Source organism: Macaca thibetana, chromosome 12 (genome assembly GCF_024542745.1).
Source record: "Macaca thibetana thibetana isolate TM-01 chromosome 12, ASM2454274v1, whole genome shotgun sequence".
Lineage (NCBI taxonomy): Eukaryota > Metazoa > Chordata > Mammalia > Primates > Cercopithecidae > Macaca > Macaca thibetana.
The window spans coordinates 77,972,832-77,992,316 of record NC_065589.1 but is presented as its reverse complement, the minus strand read 5'-3'; the positions used below and the strand labels follow the sequence as shown (position 1 = coordinate 77,992,316).

Here is a 19,485-nt window from a genome sequence, read left to right as displayed (position 1 = left end):
AAACCCCTGGATGTGGAGGACTCAGAGATACCAGAAAGCAACCGAGAATGCTCCAACAAAAGGAGAAAGGAAAGAAAATGGAAGAGCTGGGATCATGGATAGAGGGTATATAACACAAAAAGGAGGTAAAAGGAAGTCCTAGGAGGATCGTGGGGGAGCAAAGTGAGAAAGCAATCTGCCTAGAATGGAGGGCAGAACAGAAGGCTCTGGGATGGAGGTTTTCAGGAAAAATAATAAAATTAATAGATTATATGTTTTGGCATCTGGAAAAGAAGGAACAAAAATGACCAAATTTAAAAGCTAAACTGAATATCCAGATAAACACAAAACCGAAATCAAGTGGTAATTGTAGAGAAAACAAAGGGAAAAGTGTACAAGAAGAGAAACCTAAACTTAATTTTAAAAGTTGTGGTATTCTCCATGTATGTAAGAAGAGGAAGGATAGCTTGAGAGAGCTAAATCTTCATCTACTGTAAGAGAAGATAACAGTGAGACACCAAAAAAGGCACTTAGAATCACATTACTTAGAAATAGAGATGTGAATGCCAAGAGATAAGGAGGCTTAAAGGGTTGAAATAAAACAGGTTTTGGTAGGAGGCTACTCTATTTCATTAAAAGTCATTGTTAATCTTTGACTTTATAAAATCAGGTTAATAAATTTTCTTTTCTTTTCTTTTACTTTATTTTATTTGTGAGACAGGGTCTCACTGTAACCCCAGGCTGAAGAGCAGTGGTGTGATCATAGCTCACTGCAGCCTCAAACTCCTAGCCTCAAGAGATCCTCCAGCCTCTGTCTCCCAGGTAAGCTAGGACTATAGGTGCATGTCACCACACTTGGCTATATTTTTAATTTTAATTTTTTTTTGCAGAGGTGGGGGTCTTGCTATGTTGTCCAGGCTGGTCTTGAACCATTGGTCTGAGGGATCCTCCTGCTTTGGCCTCCCACAGTGCTGAGATTACAGGTGTGATCCATCTTGCCTGGCCTGTGAATGTATTCTTTGAGAAAAATAAATACATCGAATAAATGCAAATAAAAACAACATTGAGAAGAAGCAGAATTCCTTATCATACCTTAGAAAGCTTTAAAAAGATCTAGGCAAATAATGAAGGCTACTGTAAAATTTAGATCATTTTAACAGCAATGATTCAAGTGTTTCAAAATATTTTAGTACTAACAAAAATAGGAACTGGCTTACAGCAGTTTGTAGCCTTAGAACAGCAAACACTTTTAAAATTAATTGCTTCCCTTACCCTGGAAAATCTAAACGAATGCTTCATTATATATTTTTAATAAACCGTTTGTGTTTACGGGGGTTGCAGTGGGAGATGGAGAGCTTTGGGGAGTTAAATTCATTTTACAATATTGTCTCAGTTTGGATTCTTGCATTCTGAAATTTTAGCCTAGATTTTAACAGGTGAATAACAATAAGGCAACGTAGTAGGAAGCAAGTCCTATCAAAGGGAGCTCCAGTCTCTGCAGACTGATAAAAAGGAGCCTCCGAACTTAAACCTCTGGATCAGGAGAATCAAAAAACATCATGCTTCTCTATGCTACCTGCCCAACCCCTTTCAGTTAAACAGAGGCACTTTCAAATATACAATTCCAGCAGAGCCTGCATTTTTGTTGTAAGAGCCTCATGTATTAGCCTTTTTAGCCAGACACACCTGGGAGTTAAGTGCTTTGGATGACACAAAACAAAGGCTCCATGTTGCCTGTCACACCACAAGTTATTAATGACAAGCAGATCTGGCCACTTCCCCCAGCTCCTGCATCCACTGAAAGCTCTTGTCACTTCCTCATTCTCAGCTCACTTATATTCTGATTCTGTTCTATAGACAACCATGGTTTACATTAATATATAAAGCTGCTCAGGAAAATTCTTCTTAGGAATCACTCTGAATATTAAAACTGATTCATTTAAACACACACACACACACACAAATGGGAAAACCAGTCTATGATTGTGGATTGGAAGAATCAATATCATTAAAATGACTATACTACCCAAAACAATCTACAGATTCAACACTATTCCTATCCAACATCATTTTTCAAATTTAGGAAAAAAATTCTGAAATTCATATGGAATGAGAAAAGCTCCATTAGCTAAAACAACCCTGAGTAAAAAGAACAAAGCCAGAGGCATCACATTATCTGACTTCAAACTATACTATGAGGCTACAGTAACCAAAGAAGTGTCGTACTAGTATACAGACACATAGACCAGTGGAACAGAATAGAGAATCCAGAAATAAAGCCACACACCTACAACCATCTGGTCTTTGACAAAGTCGGCAAAAATAAGCGATGGGGAGAGGATTCCCTATCCAATAAGTGGTGCTGAGATAACTGGCTAACCACATGCAGAAGAATGAAACTGGACCCCTACCTTTTTCCATGCACAAAAATTAAGTCGAGATGGATTAAATATTTAAATGTAAGACCTCAAACTATAAAAATCCTAAAGAAAACCTAGGAAATACCCTTCCCGACATTGGCCTTGGTGAAGAATTTATGGCTAAGTCCTCAAAAGCAATCACAACAAAAACGAAGACTGACAAGTAGGACCTAATTAAACTAAAAAGCTTCTGCACAGCAGAAGAAACTATCAACAGACTAAACAGACAACCTACAGAATGGGAGAAGATATTTACAAACTATGTATATGACAAAGTTCCAATATCCAGAATCTGTAAGGAACTTAATTCGACAAGCAAAAACCAAATAACTCCATTAAAAGGTGGGAAAAGGATATGAACAGACATTTCTGAAAAGAAGACATACAAACAGCCGATGAACATATGAAGAAATGCTCAACATCACTAATTATCCGAGAAATGCAAATCAAAACCACAATGAGATACCATCACACACTAGTAGAATAGCTATAATTAAAAAGTGAAAACAAACGAACAAACAAAAAAACATGCTTCCAGCCTGGGCAATGTAACTGGGACCCCATCTCTACAAAAATAAAAACATTAGCCATGCGTGGTGGCACACACCTATAGTCCCAGCTACTTAGGGGGCTGAGGTAGGAGGATTACTTGAGCGTAGAAGGTCAAAGTTGCAGTGAGCCATGATTGCACCACCGCACTACAGCCTGGATGACAGAGCAAGACCCTGTCTTGAAAAATAAAAAAATAACAAATGTTAGTGGGGCTGTGGAGAAAAGGGAACACTTATACACTATTGGTGGGAATGTGAATTAGTTCAGCCATGGTGGAAAGCAGTTTGGAGATATTTCAAATAAATTAAAACAGAACTATCATTCAGCCAAGGAGTTCCATTACTGGGTACATACCCAGAGGAAAATAAATTACTCTACAAAAAAGTCGCATGTACTTGTATGTTTACCACAGCAGTACTCGCAATAGCCAAGATGTAAAATCAATCTAGGTGCCCATCAACATTGGATTACATAAAGAAAATATGGTACATATACACCATGGAATCCTATGCAGCCATAAAAAAGAATGAAATCATGTCCTTTGCAGCAACATAGGTGCAGCTGGAGGCCATTATCCTAAGCAAATTGACACAGGAACAGAAAAGCAAATGCCACATGTTCTCACTTATAAGTAGGAGCTAAACATTGGGTACATGTGGATATAAAGATGGGAACAACAGATACTGGAACTGGGAACACAGACTACTAAAGAGGGGAAAGAAGGAGGGGCAAAGGTTGAAAAACTACCCATTGGGTAATGTGCTCACTACCACAGTAATGATGGGATCATTTGTACAGGTGACTGGATCACTTGTACTCCAAACCTCAGTGTCATCCAATAAATCCATGTAACCAACCTACACATGTACCCCCTGAATATAAAATAAAAGTTGAAATTATTTAAAAAGTATATATTCTAATTAGTTCTGTACATCCTGTAAGAAAACCTTGATGTAAATCATATCTAATTTAAAAAGACAATGGATCAAATTTTCATTAAACCTTAAAAATAAATTTATTTAAAAACTGATTTCTAGTTAAAATTTACATAAAACTTTATGCTTTTTTTTGCTGAAATATAAATTTTTAAAATACGAATCACATAAAAAGCTAGCACAGCTTGACACCATAAACATCACAAATACTTCATTTTTGCCATTTGGGACACCAGTCTCTTTTAATTCTTATTCTGTCACCTACTGGGTGGTCTCTAATTCCTCTGTTAACACTTAAAAATTGGTGTTAGCTGTGTTTACCTCTGTGGGTTTGGATTAAAAGGGCAGAGTATAGGTGGGAGGGGGCAGGATATCACTTTTTCAATACAATGAAAACTTGTGAAAATTATGGGTGTTGCTTTGGTTCTTTTTTGTGCTTTTTCACAAAACAGAATTAAAATATCATGTGAATTTAAATCAAAAATAAATGTAATTTCAGATGTGATGTCCACATAATTCTCTGTCATTGGGGTTCTACTTGGATTGTGCCTCTCTTCACCTTATATGCAGTCCCTGTACAGTTTTGTCCGCATACCCTTTCCAAAATCCAGACTTGCATTTCCAAAAGGATGAGTGACTTCTACTCCTCTTCCCACAAGGATTCCACAAAATGAGGATATATTTAAAATATACTATATATTTTTTCCAGATCATCTTTCCTTCATATCCTGGTAAATCACATTAAAAAAGGTAGACCCCTGTATGTCTCTCTAGCAGCATATTCATAATTCTATTAAATAGTCCACTGAGGTTATCTTTTAGGTGACCTTTGCCCCACCCCACATTCTAATAAGCTGTAAGAGGTCTTCAGAAAAGGAGTGTGATATATTGGTCTTAATAGCCCCAGTACGTAGAAGAGTGACTTACCCAGTAGACACTAAATAAGTGTTAGTTTGCTGGCAGACTCTTCTATTTTCTTCCATTGGCAGTGAGTTCTGGGCCATCTACCCACATAGTTCTCCAAGCTGGAAACTTTGGCATCACCCTAGGTAACTCCTATACCCTTAGTGCCTTCATTCGATCAGTCACTAAGTTCTCCTGATTTTACCAGCTTAAAATTACTTGAGCTTCCCCTCTTCTTCATTACCAGTCTTATCCTTATATCATTTCCACTGGCAAATGGAATCTTTTTGCCTGGATGCTTGCCTTGCTATAGATAGTCTCCTTCCAGGTCTTTATATTCCCATCTGTCCTCGCCTCCACTGCAAAAGAAGTCCAATTAAAATTGAGACTCAATCTAGTTACTCACCTGTATAAGAACTTTCAATGCCCCATTAACTAAAGAATAAATCCAAGTTTCTCACCACCACATGTAAAGCTTTCCTTCATCTTGGTCTCTGCCAAACTCTCTAGGCTCATTTCCTTTTATACACTGCTACAGCTTTCAGCTCAGAATCACCAAAACCCTAGTTACTTTCTAAATACAGAAGCTGTATAGCTTGTGGTGATAGGGAAGTCAGGATCAGTGGGTGCTATGGTTTGAATGTTTGCGTTCCCTCTAAAATTAAGGTTGAAACTTAATCCCCAGTGAAACAATATTAAGAGGTGGGGCCTTTAGGAGGTAATTAGGCAATTAGGGCAGAGCCCTCATAGATGAGATTCGCACCCTTATAAAAGTGCTTGAGGAAGTGAGTTCAGCCTCTTTTTGTTCTTCCATCCCTTCCTTCACGTGAGGATGTAGCATTTGTCCCCTCCAGAGGAAGCAGAGTTCAAGGTGTCATCTTGGGAGCAGAAAGAGTAGCTCTCACCAGATACCAAACGCCAGTGCCTTGATCGTAGACTTCCCAGCCTCCAGAACTGTGACAAATTTCTATTCTTTATAAATTACCCAGTCTGTGGTATTTTGTTACTGCAGCATACAAAGACTGAGTAAGTACAGAACCACTTTCAGCAGTTTTTCAAAAGAGATAATATGGAGATATGACACTTGTTAAAACTATGATAAAATGCATTTGAGAAACAATGTGAAAAAAAGAGTTTTGGAGAAAATTATCAAAGGAGGGCCTTTATTTTTATATGGTAGCTCCCCCAGCCAATGGCAAAATAACCCTCTTCTCCAAGTTCTTCCTAGTGTTAGAACATCAAACTCCATCTGCTGTTATATGTATCCCATCTCTGGGTCACACACATTTCTGCCTACAGTATCTTCTAACCCGTCCCTACCAACTTCCCGTCCCCCATATCCCTTTTTGACTCAGCTTATGCCTGTTTATTTTTTAAAGCAAAAAGCCACATATTTTCTTATCCTGAAATATTACCTTCCTGCACAGGTTGGGCTAAGGGTCTTTCCTCTGTTTCCATAGCACTTACTCATAATTCTATTACTTATTATATTGAGATTGTCTTTCATAAGTTTGTTCCACAAACTATAGGGATCTGAGGTCAAGGACTGTGCTTTCTTCATCTTATAGTCCCAGTACCTGGAAGAGTGACTGGCATCAGTTATACATTTAATAAAATGTTATTGGTTCAAAGAACAGGTTCATCCATTTATGGATGGATTCCATTTATAAAATAACTAACAGTGAGTGAAATAAGTACTTAATATTGAGCAGCCTAGGCTGTTCCTCCAGCTCCACTAACACAGGGACTGGACTAATCCTCCCTGAGCATATATTATCTTGCAAATATCTTTCCTATTTTTATGTAGACTTAGATAAAGCAATAGTTCTATGCATTCTTTCATGTAGGCAATCTTCCTGGTAAAACATACCAATAGTCTAACAGTGAGTGCTGCAGAGCCTGGAGTCAAATGGTGTTTTAGCAAATTGGTTAGCAAATGTTACTAGCATCAAAGTAGCCTTAGGCAAATTTTCTTTGACAGTGTTTGTATGAAATTTTTATTTTTCTCAAGACAATGTTTTATTGTCTGATTACTTCAAAATTTTTGTCAGTTAATCCCCAAGTTGAATGAACTAAAACCAGAAGGCACATGGATTCATTCATGCATCCAATTGATGATTCAGCAATTCTTTGCTGAATTCTAATTCTTTGTTAGGCACTTTGCTGAGTAATGGGTATATAGTGTGAACAAAGCAAATGTAATCTCCCTTTTCACAGTGCTTACAATATAGTGAGAGACAGAAAATACACATAGAAGAAAACACACAGAATATAACTAAAGATAATTTAACAAATACATTATTATTTTATTTCTATGTGTAGATCCTTCTCACTTCCTATGGTGAGACCAACAGGAAATTTAACCAACCAGAATATTCATGTTGTGAACCTACTCCTATTTACTGCACTCTCCGATAATCATCTCATCTTTGAAAAAATATAGGTTATCAGGCATGAATACTCAAATTCCCTTCACTGATCTTTAGAATGTGTTCACAATTTACTCCTTATATTCTTATCCTATTGTTTCAAAAGGACAAAGTATTTTAACTGCTCTCCAAGATCACCCTAACTGTATCCAAAAGTCTAGCCTTTCATCACTTATGGAGGACTTTGGGTTCTAGGTTTCAGCTTAGTCTATGTCACATGCTCAATATATTCCATGATAAAGATGGTACTTTTTTAGAGCTCTTACTCTCTCAAGCCACTGTTTCACCATGTTACTTTCATTCATAGATGTTCTTCATAAAAGAAGAAGAGAAGGGCAGGGAAGGGGGAAATTGGAGGAAGGATATTCCGAATTCACTTTCCTATCACTCACTTACATCTTAATTTCATCTAACTTGGCTTCCACCCATATCATTTGATTGAAATTCCCATCACTGAAGTGGACATATGTAGTTTGCACCTTGCAATGGCTACTCCCCCTTCTGCTGGCATCACTGTCCTTTGGGACACCCTTTTCCGTATTTTTATTCCAAGTGCTTTAGTTGGGTTCATCCTATCCCTAGATCCAGGTGTGGGCATGTAACCTAAAGGCAAACAACTCAATATAGGCCATGATGATAGGGTCTATAATCCTCATACATCTTTGTTAGAGCCAATCAGAACTAATTCTGTGAGTGAGGTTGTAGGTACCTTAAAAGAGAAAATTGTTTCTCTTTCTATGGATTTGAACTGGAATTGATGTAGGTTGAGATTGCTGCCACCATCTTGTCAGGGAGAAAAGCTTTCAGAAACTAGAGTCAAAACAGGAAGTACAGGCAAGAGATGGTAAAAGAGAGACGATGTCTGATTTCATTAATTGAGCTCTTAAATCCAAGCATACTAATAATCCTAATAATAGGACTAACCTTGAACTTACAGTTAAGGGAGTAAACTCTCTTTTGCTTCAACCAGTTAAGGTTCTGTGCTTGTTTACATTTGCAACATAAAGGATGACAATTTACACATCATCAAAAAATTCAGTGGCTCCACATCCAAAAGTTAGACCTCAATTTAACAACCAAACATGACAAGTAAAAGAACTAAAGAACCACGAGACAGTTAACCCCAAAGCTAGCAGAAGACAAGAAATAACCAAAATCGGAGCTGAACTGAAGGATTTGAGACACAAAAAACATTCAAAAGATCAATGAATCCAGGAGCTGGTTTTTGAAAATTCAAAAAATAGATAGACAGCCAGCTAGACTAATAAAGATGAAAAGAGAGAAGATCCAAATAAATATAATTCAAAACGACAAGGGGAATATTACCACTGACTCCACAGAAATAAAATAACAATCAGAGAATATTATGAACACCTCCATGCACATAAACTAGAAACTCTAGAAGAAATGGATACATTCCTGGATACATACACCCTCCCAAGACTGAACCAGGAAGAAACTGAATCCCTGAAGAGACCAATAACGAGCTCTGAAATTGAATCAATAATAAATAGCCTACCAACCAAAAAAAGCCCAGGACTAGAGACATTCACAGCTGAATTCTACCAGATAGACAAAGAAGAGTTGGTATATTCCTGCTGAAGCTGTTCCAAAAAACTGAGGAGGAGGGACTCCTCCCTAACTTACTCTATGAGACCAACATCATCCTGATACCAAAATCTGGCAGAGAAACAACATCAACAAAAAAAACTTCAGGCCAATATCTTTGGTGAACATCAATGCAAAAATACTCAACAAAATATTGACAAACCAAATCCAGTAGCACATTAGAATGTTTATCCACCACAATCAAGTAGGCTTTATCCCTGGGATGCAAGGTTGGTTCAATATATGCAAATCAGTAAATGTGATTCATCACATAAAGAGAACTAAAGACAAAAACGATATGATTATCTCAATAAATGCCAAAAAGAGTTTTGATAAAATTCAACACCCCTTCACATTAAAAACTCTTAATAAACTAGGAATTGAAGGAACATACCTCAAAATAATAAAAGCCATCTGTGACTAAACCACAGCCAACATCATACTCAATGGGCAAAAGCTGGAAGCATTCCACTGGAAAACCAGCATAAGGATGCCCTGTCTCACTACTCCTATTCAACATAGTACAGGAAGTCCTGGCCAGAGCAATCAGGCAAGAGAAAGAAATAAAAGGCATGCAAATAGGTAGAGAGGAAGTCAAACTATCCTTATTTGCAAATGACATGATGCTATATCTAGAAAACCCCATAGTCTCAGCCAAAAAAAGATAAGCCGATAAACAACTTCAGCAAAGCCTCAGGATACAAAATCAATGTATAAAAATCACTAGCACTCCTATATACCAACAACAGTAAAGCAGAGTGCCAAATCATGAAGGCAATACCATTCACAATTGCCACACACACACACAAATCAGAGATGATGCAAACAAATGGAAAAAAAATTCCATGTTTATGGATAGGAAGAATCAATATCATTAAAATGGCCACATTGCCCAAGGCAATTTACAGATTCAATGTTATTCCTATTAAACTACCAATGACATTCTTCATAGAACTAGATAAAACTATTTTAAAATTCACATGGGACCAAAAAAAGCCTGACTAGCCAAGGCAATCCTAGGCAAAAAGAAAAAAACCAGAGGCATCATGCTACCCAACTTCAAACTACACTAAAGGGCTACAGTAACCAAAACAGCGTGGTTCTGATACAAAAACAAACACATAGATCAATGGAACAGAATAAAAAGCCCAGAATTAGGGTTGCACATCTACAACTATCTGATCTTTGACAAATCTGACAGAAACAAGCAATGGTGAAAGGACTCCTTATTCAATAAATGATGCTGGGATAACTAGCTAGCCAAATGCAGAAGATTGAAACTGGACCCCTTCCTTATACCATATACAAAAATTAACTCAAGATGGATTAAAGACTTAAATGTAAAACTCAAAACTATGAAATCCCTGGAAGACAACCTAGGCAATACCATTCCAGACATAGGAATGGGCAAATATATCATGACGAAAATGCCAAAGGCAATTGCAACAAAAGCAAACATTGACAAATAGGATCTACTCGACCTAAAGAGCATCTGCACAGCAAAAGAAACAATCAGCAAAGTGAACAGACAACCTACAGAATAGCAGTAAATTTCTGCAAACTATGCATCTGACAAAGGTCTAATATATAACGTCTTATAAGGAAGTTAAACAAATTTACAAGAAAAAAATAAACCACTAAAAAGTAGGGAAAGGACATGAACACTCTTCAAAAGACATACATGTGACCAACATTCATATGAAAAAAACCTCAGCATCAATGATCATTAGAGAAATGCGAATCAAAACCACAACGACATATCATCTCACACCAGTCAGAATGGCTATTATTGAAAAAATAAAAAAATGACAGCTGCTGGCAAGATTGCAGAGAAAAAGTAACACTTATACACCATTGGTGGGAGTGTAAAATTAGTTCAACCATTGTGGAAGACAGTGTGGTGATTCCTCAAAGATCTGAAAAGCAGAGCTACCATTTGACCCATCTATCCCATTACTGAGTATATACCAAAAGAATATAAATTGTTTTCTCATAAAAACATGTAAATGTGTTATGTTCATTGCAGCACTAGTCACAATAGCAAAGACATAGAATCAACCTAAATATCCATCAATGGCAGACTGGATAAAGAAAATGTGGTACATGTACACCATGGAATACTATGCAGCCATAAAAAAGATCATGTCCTCTGCAGGAACATGGATTGAGCTGGAAGCCATTATCCTTAGCAAACTAATGCAGGAAAAGAAAAGTAAAGAACACATATTCTCACTTATAAGTGGGAGCTAAAAGATCACAACACATGGACACAGAGAGGGGAACAACACACACTGGGACCTATCAGAGGGTGGAAGTTGGGAGAAAGAAGAAGATCAGGAAAGATAACTAATGAGTACTATGCTTAATACCTAGATGATGAAATAATCGATACAACATACCTCCATGATACAAATTTACCTATATAACAAATCTGCACACATACCTGTGCACTTAAAAGAAAAGTTCAGTGGCTAATATTTGTCAGAATGAATCATTTATTTCCTTAAATATGTAGCCTTCCTCTGTCTTTACCCATTTTAAAAAATCCTTTTCTTAACCCCCTCTACTTCTTCTTTATGTGTAGCATAAAACTGCAGAATTCAGGGTTTGAATGTATAAGGGTTAAGGAAACTAATGTGCATTGAGATCCTCATGGAAGACACATTTTATATGTATAAATGCCTAAGGTATGGACTCGCTTTTTGGAATTTTGTTTAGAATACCACACGATTAAAATGCTAAAAGAAAGATGTCATATGAGGGGAAAATAGTTGTAAATTTGGACTGCATGTTATAATTTCCATTCTGAATGTAAAGAATTGAATATTAATAAGGCATTAAATGAAGGCTTTTTTTTTTAAACAGTGATAATGCCTCTGATTCTAGTTTAAAAAAATGGGAGAACTGTTATTGCATTTTTATATTAGCACACTTTCTGAAAAGCAATTAAATTTCCTCGCCACCTCAGTTTTTAGAAAGCAAAAGGTTAGAAAATACAATAAAACTGAACATAATCTCCAAAAAACCTGAAAGTCATTGGACTGTGAGATATTTGAAATCATATCAAAAAGCAGAATTTATAGCCCTATGACTTATGGAAAAGGAAATGGAACTGTGTTTTATTTTTAAAACATAACCACTAAAATGGTGTTTCCATAGTAACAAGGTCAATACCAGTAGCCATTACAGACCTTCCCCTTTTCGGATGGTGGGTTTAAAGATCTTTTTCAAACACCACTTTAAAAGACCTATGAAAAAAACACAGGTTTTCTGATCATTCATCTGAACCGAAAATGAAGAAAACCACACATGGAGTATTGAATTTCTCATGTTTTATGGATGACAAGCATTCATCGCTGTCGTATTTTCAGAAAGAAGCCCTGCCTGACTAGCTACCATGCCAACTCCTGAACTTGGGATTTGATTAGCCTGATTGTAAACCAGGATGAACAGAAGTTGTTTGCAGTAGTATTCAAACAGACATCAAAGGTGGCACAGTATTAAAAAACATACTTCTTTAACATCTAAATATTGAAAGAGTTAAGTAAATAATCCTTGTTATTAAATTTCAAAGGCTCAGATAAAATACTGTATCGCTACTAGAGGAAGGGCAGACAGATGTAGGCCACATTTTGTTGACAACAGAACTAAATAGCTCTTTGGCCATAAAAATCAGTTCATTGAGCCCCACCAGGAAGTGGACTGCCCTTTCTTTTTTCTCTATATCAAGGTACACTGCCTCTATGAGAGTCATTTGTATAGCTTTGTCTTCTTCACTAAACTGCGAGCCCCTGGAAAGCAGAGATATTTTCTTTCTCTATGTATTCATGACAGTATTTCACACGATATTTTGTACATAAAAAATACTGAAAAAAACAAGCAGAGAATGCATCATGAAAAATGATCACAAAACAGTAACTAAAATAACAAAATCTCTGGTTTAATTTTAGAAACAATGTATCAGTTAAAAATATGTACTCATGATTTTAATCTCTTTAAACCAAGAGACTTTAGAATCTTTGTTCATAGAATCCCCAACAGCGAAATAATGAATCCAGTTGCCTGCCCCCTAGATCAATTCCTTCAGAATCTCTACAGGTGGGGCTCTGGCATCAGTATTTACTAAAGTTACTCAGATGATTCTTATGTGAAACAAGTGTTGAGAATCATTGCTTTACACAGTTCTCCCATGGTGCAACTGAGGATTAATTTACTTCCTGTGTTAGCTATATTTCCCCCGCAATATTGCCTCATAATACTATATTTAGCAAACCTATAAGAACTTTTGTTATAACCCAATGATTTTTCCCTGTAAACACTTTTTATAATAAAAAGTATCAATTAAAACAGTTTGGTCTTACACAATTAAAACTTTTAGCCCAAATTATCATTTATAGTATTCTGTTTAATATACTTATTAGCTTTCTGTTACTGTGAATTCAGCTTTAAAAACCAGAGCTGGGCCGGGTGCGGTGGCTCAAGCCTGTAATCCTAGCACTTTGGGAGGCCGAGACGGGCGGATCACGAGGTCAGGAGATCGAGACCATCCTGGCTAACATGGTGAAACCCCGTCTCTACTAAAAAATACAAAAAATTAGCTGGGCGAGGTGGCGGGCGCCTGTAGTCCCAGCTACTCGGGAGGCTGAGGCAGGAGAATGGCGTAAACCCGGGAGGCGGAGCTTGCAGTGAGCTGAGATCCGGCCACTGCACTCCAGCCTGGGCGACAGAGCGAGACTCCATCTCAAAAAAAGAAAAAAAAAAAAAAAAAAAAACCAGAGCTGAATACAGTACCAACATAACAGACAGTAAATAAATATCAGTAGAATCAGTAAATAAATATCAGTAGAATTAAGTATATGTTTTTGTGCTTTTATACATACTTTTCCCTGAGTCTGTAATGCACACAGGCTCACACCCTCTATGTATCTGGAACAATTGCAATTCATCTTTTAAAACACACAGATCATATTTTTCTTCCTCCAGGAAACCTTCCCTGATGGGGATAGATCATTAAGCACCCTCTACTTTGGCACTGTCTTTGCTTCCCTTTCATGCTTCTGCTTTGCACTTATCACCTTGTACTGTCATCGATTTTTCTTCCTTTTTTTTTTTTTTGGTTTTAATATAAGCCCTTTCTCCATTGTTGATTGTGAATAATTGGAAGCAGGTGCTAATTCAGGCCTCTCTCTGCTTTTTCTCTCAGGGCACAACACAATCACTGGAAACAACAGAAACTCAATAAGTGTTTACTAAAGTGAATGAATAAATGGCCATATTGAAGTGAAAGAGGCGCATTTCAAAACCACTAACTTAGGCCAGGCATGGTGGCTCACACCTGTTAATCCCAGCACTTCGTGGGGCTGAGGCAGGACTGTTTGAGGTCAGGAGTTCGAGGCTGGCCTGGGCAACATAGTAAGACTCTATCTCTACAAAAAAATAAAAGAAAAAATTAGCCGAGTGTGATGGCACATGCCTGCAGTCCCAGCTACACAGAAGGGTGAGGCAGGAGGACTGTTTGAACCCAAGAGTTCAAGGTTGCGGTGAGCTATGATTGTACCATTGCACTCCAGTCTGGGTGACAGAATGAGACGCTGTCTCCAAAAAAAGGTAAAAACAAAACAAAACAAAAAAACCACTAATGCTATGAATTGAATTGTGTCCCTCCAAATTTACATGTTGAAGCCTTAACTCTCACTGTGCTGGCATTTGGAGTTGAGACCTTCGGGAGACTTTGAGAGATAATTAGGGTTAGATAAGTGCATGAGGGAAGGGTAGAGCCCTCAATACGGGACTGGTGCCCTTATAAGAAGAGACACCTGAGATCTTGCTGGCTCTCTCTGCCATATGAGAACACAGCAGGAAGACTACCCTCAACAAGGCAGGAAGATGGCCCTCACCAGAATCCTATCATGCTGGCACCCAGATCTCTGACTTCCAGCCTCCAGAACTGAGAAAAAACATTTCTGTCATTTCACATTACTTGGTTTATATATTTTTTTGTTATTCTGAGATGACCAATACAACTGTGAATCAGGATTAAATTATTTGAAGAAAAAAATATAAACATTACAGATATGTATGCTTTCTCTCCTTTACTTCAATCCTTTAAAAATACGCATTTGCTTTTTCAAAGAAAAGGCTATATCAAATGCACTTAGACGGGATATTTCATAGATATTTCATGCTTTTTCCCCAATTAGCCTGAGGCTTTTTTTTTTTTTTTTTTTTTGGTATTTTCCTGATAAACTAAGAAGCCTATCAGTGGAAAATGAATTAATTTTGCAGAGCAACAATTAATCAATGAGAAAACATAAATTACCTTGGCCACTGCATTAATCAATTAGGGCTATTCATTAGGTTTCCTTTTATGTTTTTTCTTACAGATGTCATTCATTAAAAACCCAGTATTCCTTGCACTGTGCTAAATATTACATCTTAAATTAATTTTTCTTTGTCTTGCTTAGAGAAAACATTTAAGATACCCTGGAAACTCCTTAATGTATTATTTATTTATTCAACTAATATTTATTGTGAATTGTGGAAACCAAATTCAGTGTTTAAAGCCTATCTAAGCTGGTTTCATTCCAGCATTTTCTTGGGACCGTGACTATGAACTGCCCAGTCCGTATCTGGGGAATGTACTGTATAAGCAAAGCATACACACAGTGTAGTTTAGATTGACAATACACACACTTTTAAATTTCATGAATGAATAACATTTTTACAATTGGGGGAACTAATACCAATTTGTCAACATTTTACCTGACCAAATAATAACAGTAAAAAGAAACAAATACCACTATCAGTCTTTATCTTTAGTTCACAAATGATGGAGTATTTTAACACAAAATAATTAAGGAAAATAATCAGAAGAGAATAAAGTGTGGTTTTCAAAGTGTTCTCATTTTGTTTAGTGGATAAAAACATCCACTATGTCCCTTATTCTTCTTATTTCAGTCCAAATTAGTGAAACTTTGTTCCTCTTTTCAACTATTCAAAATTCCTTTCTTATTCTAATTCTTTCTTATTCTAATTGTTTAGGCCATTAAAATAATAAGTAAACCTGGTTTAATTTTTTGTAGCTTTGTAGAGTCCAAATGAAAAATGCATGTTTACCGACCTGTAATTATTTTACCTCATTTTGTCAAATACCAAAGATAAATGATATTTCTGATACCATGGTTACTTTATATTTCTGCATCTATGCCCTCTAAGTATCTATGTGAAGGCTATAAACCAAAGACTAACAAATATAACAACAAAACTTACATGTGTGGACCCAATGAAATTGCCCTCACCATTACAATTCCAAGAATCAGAGTTGTTAAACCTGTAGAGATGAGGGAGACCTGTCAAAGAAAATACAAGGATATTGCCAGTTTAGGACAGAAATTATTTTACTTTAAATGTTAAGTCTTTCTCGTTTTTAATTGGGTAAACTTACGTATAGATTTTTCTGCCTAATTCTTTAGTAGGTTATTCTTGAAGCTTGGTGTTGATAATCTCAGGCAGGTAACTTCTTATCAGATCATAGTGTTGGTCCCCGCACCCACCCCAAGTAAGTGAGCAAGTATTATATATGACTGTCATCACCATGCAATACGGCTTTGAAAATTTTTAGTGGCTCCTGCACGGAATACAAAACTGGTGATTTTAGCTTATCAAAGTAAAAGTGAAATTATGTTTCCTTTTTTCTTCAAGTCCTATTTTAGTGTTGACATGTGCTTTTTCACTATCTATAATTGCTGCTTCTACTTGTCTTACTCTCTTTCTTCCAACATCACACACATTCCTCCCCTCCTTTTAAAATTTATTTTTATTTTTATTTATTTTTTTTTTGAGGAGGAGTACCTCAGTTTTTTCCTCTCTGCTCTCCAGCTCTACTTTTCTTACATGGTTTTGCCCTTTGGTCTGTGTTTCTAGGCCTGTTTTGCTTCTTCTTCTCTGTTCTGTCATTATGTCAACTGGTTAAAATATAAACTGGTCTGTGTGTGTTTGTGCCCTGTGCACTCATTATGCTAGGTTTGTGTGTCTAGTCTTAATATTTTTAAATGAATAAGCACATTATGGATCCTTTCTCTGATAAGAAAAAATAAATATAAAAGTGCTTGTATTTTATGTGAGTCTCATTAACCTTGTTTTCTAAGTTGTTAATTTTTAACTAGAAAGAAGTTTCTATTAGGAATTGGCTTATCTTCTGAGGGAGAGAGAGATTAAACAACATCCCCAAGGTGACACAGCTGGAACGTGGCAGAGAGGGAACTCAGATACAAGCAGCCTGACTGCAGATTAGGGCTCCTAACCACTCTGCTTTGCTCATTGAGCGATTTATTTAGCTATCTCAATATGACACTTTTAAGGGGGATTTAGGAAAAAATGCCCAGGTATTAATAATATGACAGAATGTGAATAGCCTTCCTTTTATGAACGCCTCGCTCTCTGCTCAGAAGTTAACATTTATGTGTACACTGAATATGTGAAACGGAAAATAGTTCAAACATTTTATATAATTCACAAAAAGGCATGTTTTGATACAGACTTGTTTGTTTCTGGATGGCTATTAGGGATGGTCAGAATACTCTGATATATTATGTCTACCCTCAGCTCTACCTGGAAGGATGAACTTCATAACTGGATACACAACATCAAACATCACAGTGAAAAGTAAAATTCAGTCAAATGTTGGATTTTTCAAAATAGAATATAAAAATATTATATAAATAACTCTTTAAAAAATATCTTGTCAGAATGTTTGGCATTATGTAGACATAGTACCAATAATATTTTGGGTAAAATACAAATATTCCTTGAGAGTAAGTGCAAATGAGTATCTGTAGTGAACTGAATAATTATTTAATTGTTTTCATTAGAAGAGTTCAGTATTCCTCTTTAGTAATACGAATCATAAATATTGGCAAAATTCTCAAAAATTGACCAATCAACACATTGAAAATCAAATTCACTGGATGAAAAATAAGCACAATAGACATTGTAATTTACAAATAAATATATTTTAAGCCATTGAAGTGATTCATTGTTGCTTCTTAATTTTAAATTGTTTAAACTACCTACACAAAAGATGGAACACTTTTCCAATAAATTAGATTTGCTTTAAATATAGTTATTTTTATTTTCTAAATTTAAAATGTGTTGTCTGACATCAGGGTATCTACCTTAAAAAAGAAAAAGGAAGAATATATTTAGTTCATACTCATCAACTATTTAACCATCGGTTCTCACAACTAATGATTCAAACAGTTTACTCTAGCATAACCATTAAATAAACTAGAAGAAACTAAAGATGAATACTGTAATTAAGAACTTTGTCAAGTAGACAGTAGCTTACTGCAGGCAACAAGGTACTTTTCTATGACAATTTAAAATGTAAAAATTACCTTTCCAAGCTTCGCTATATTTCGGTACAAGGATAAAGGCAGAGTAAAGGTAACTGTGGAAAGCCCAATAATGAAGTGGCGACCAATAAATACGTTTTCAGGATCAACTAAAACACAATAAATATTAAATATTACAGGTATAAGTAACACATTGGTGACACACTAAATAGCCCAGCATTTAATTATAAACATTACTTAAACATAAATACTACCTCAATGACAATGATTTTGAGTTAATACTCTCCATAAAACCATGTAAAAATAAAAATAAATCACAATACAAATACAAAAAAACTTCAGGATGACTTATACTTCAAATGATGTTATAATATTTCACACTGAAATTATTTTACTAGCCTCCTTACCAGTTTTCATGCTTCTGCCTTCCTTTGTCTTCTTACGGTATACTCTTAACCCAGAAACTACAGAATTCCCTTTCTAAGGTAAAAAACATTATGTCATTCCCTGCCCAAAACCCTTTAATGACGAAATCCTTCAGGTAGAAAGTAAGCTATAGGTGGATGCTGCATTTTCTAAGGTTTTTTGTTTTTGTTTTTGTTTTCTGTATGCAAGAGACTTGGACAGTAATACTTTAACAAAATTTCAAAAATAAAGATTTAGATAAAAATATTTAATATATTTCTATACTTTTGTCAAGAAAAAAGTGGTTTCCCTGATTGGCAGAAGCAACATACTGGATAGGGCAAAAGTCACAGGGAAGCTGCTGTAACTGGTAGATGTGGCAGATTCTTGGCTATGGTCAAATACAAATAGAAAATTATATATATCGAAAATCATATATATATAATATAATATAATTATATTTGTGTGATTATAAATATATAATATACATTATATATTAATATACAACATATAAATTAATATATAATATATTATATCATATATAACATATATAATTATATGTGTTGTTTGTATAATCAAATATAAACAGAAGTTTTAAATCTAAAATGAAACATACAAGGATTTATATATTTTTAAAGGTGTGCTAATTAAAATAGTCACTTAAGGAGCTATATATCTATTTCAATGAAGACACTACTGTTTAAATTTTGAGCTCATATTAAATTTCACTCAGAGATCATGTCATTATATTGTTGCAATGTCTTCAGTGGTACCAAGTCATTGTGCATCAATTTCTGCATAGTCTAAAGTCTACAGAGATCCAGTCTTAAATAAGTGAATGACTGTGGTAAGAAAATAAAAGCTGTTATCCTAAACAATGACACTAATTTTCTTAGATGGC

The 19,485-nt window shown here is 35.8% G+C and overlaps 1 protein-coding gene across 6 annotated transcripts in view; it reads right to left on the bottom strand.

Annotated features, from left to right (window-relative positions):
* The window catches only part of SLC38A11 (solute carrier family 38 member 11), a 58,336-nt gene that overhangs the window by 24,066 nt on the left and 14,785 nt on the right, over nucleotides 1-19,485 (bottom strand). For 5 of the 6 annotated variants that reach the window (XM_050752908.1, XM_050752909.1, XM_050752910.1 and 2 more), the window contains 2 exons: nucleotides 18,222-18,328; nucleotides 16,096-16,175 (listed from right to left, as the gene is read on the bottom strand). In XM_050752908.1, coding sequence (XP_050608865.1) covers nucleotides 16,096-16,175; nucleotides 18,222-18,328 — 187 coding nt within the window. The other variant, XM_050752915.1, reaches the window with a different exon arrangement.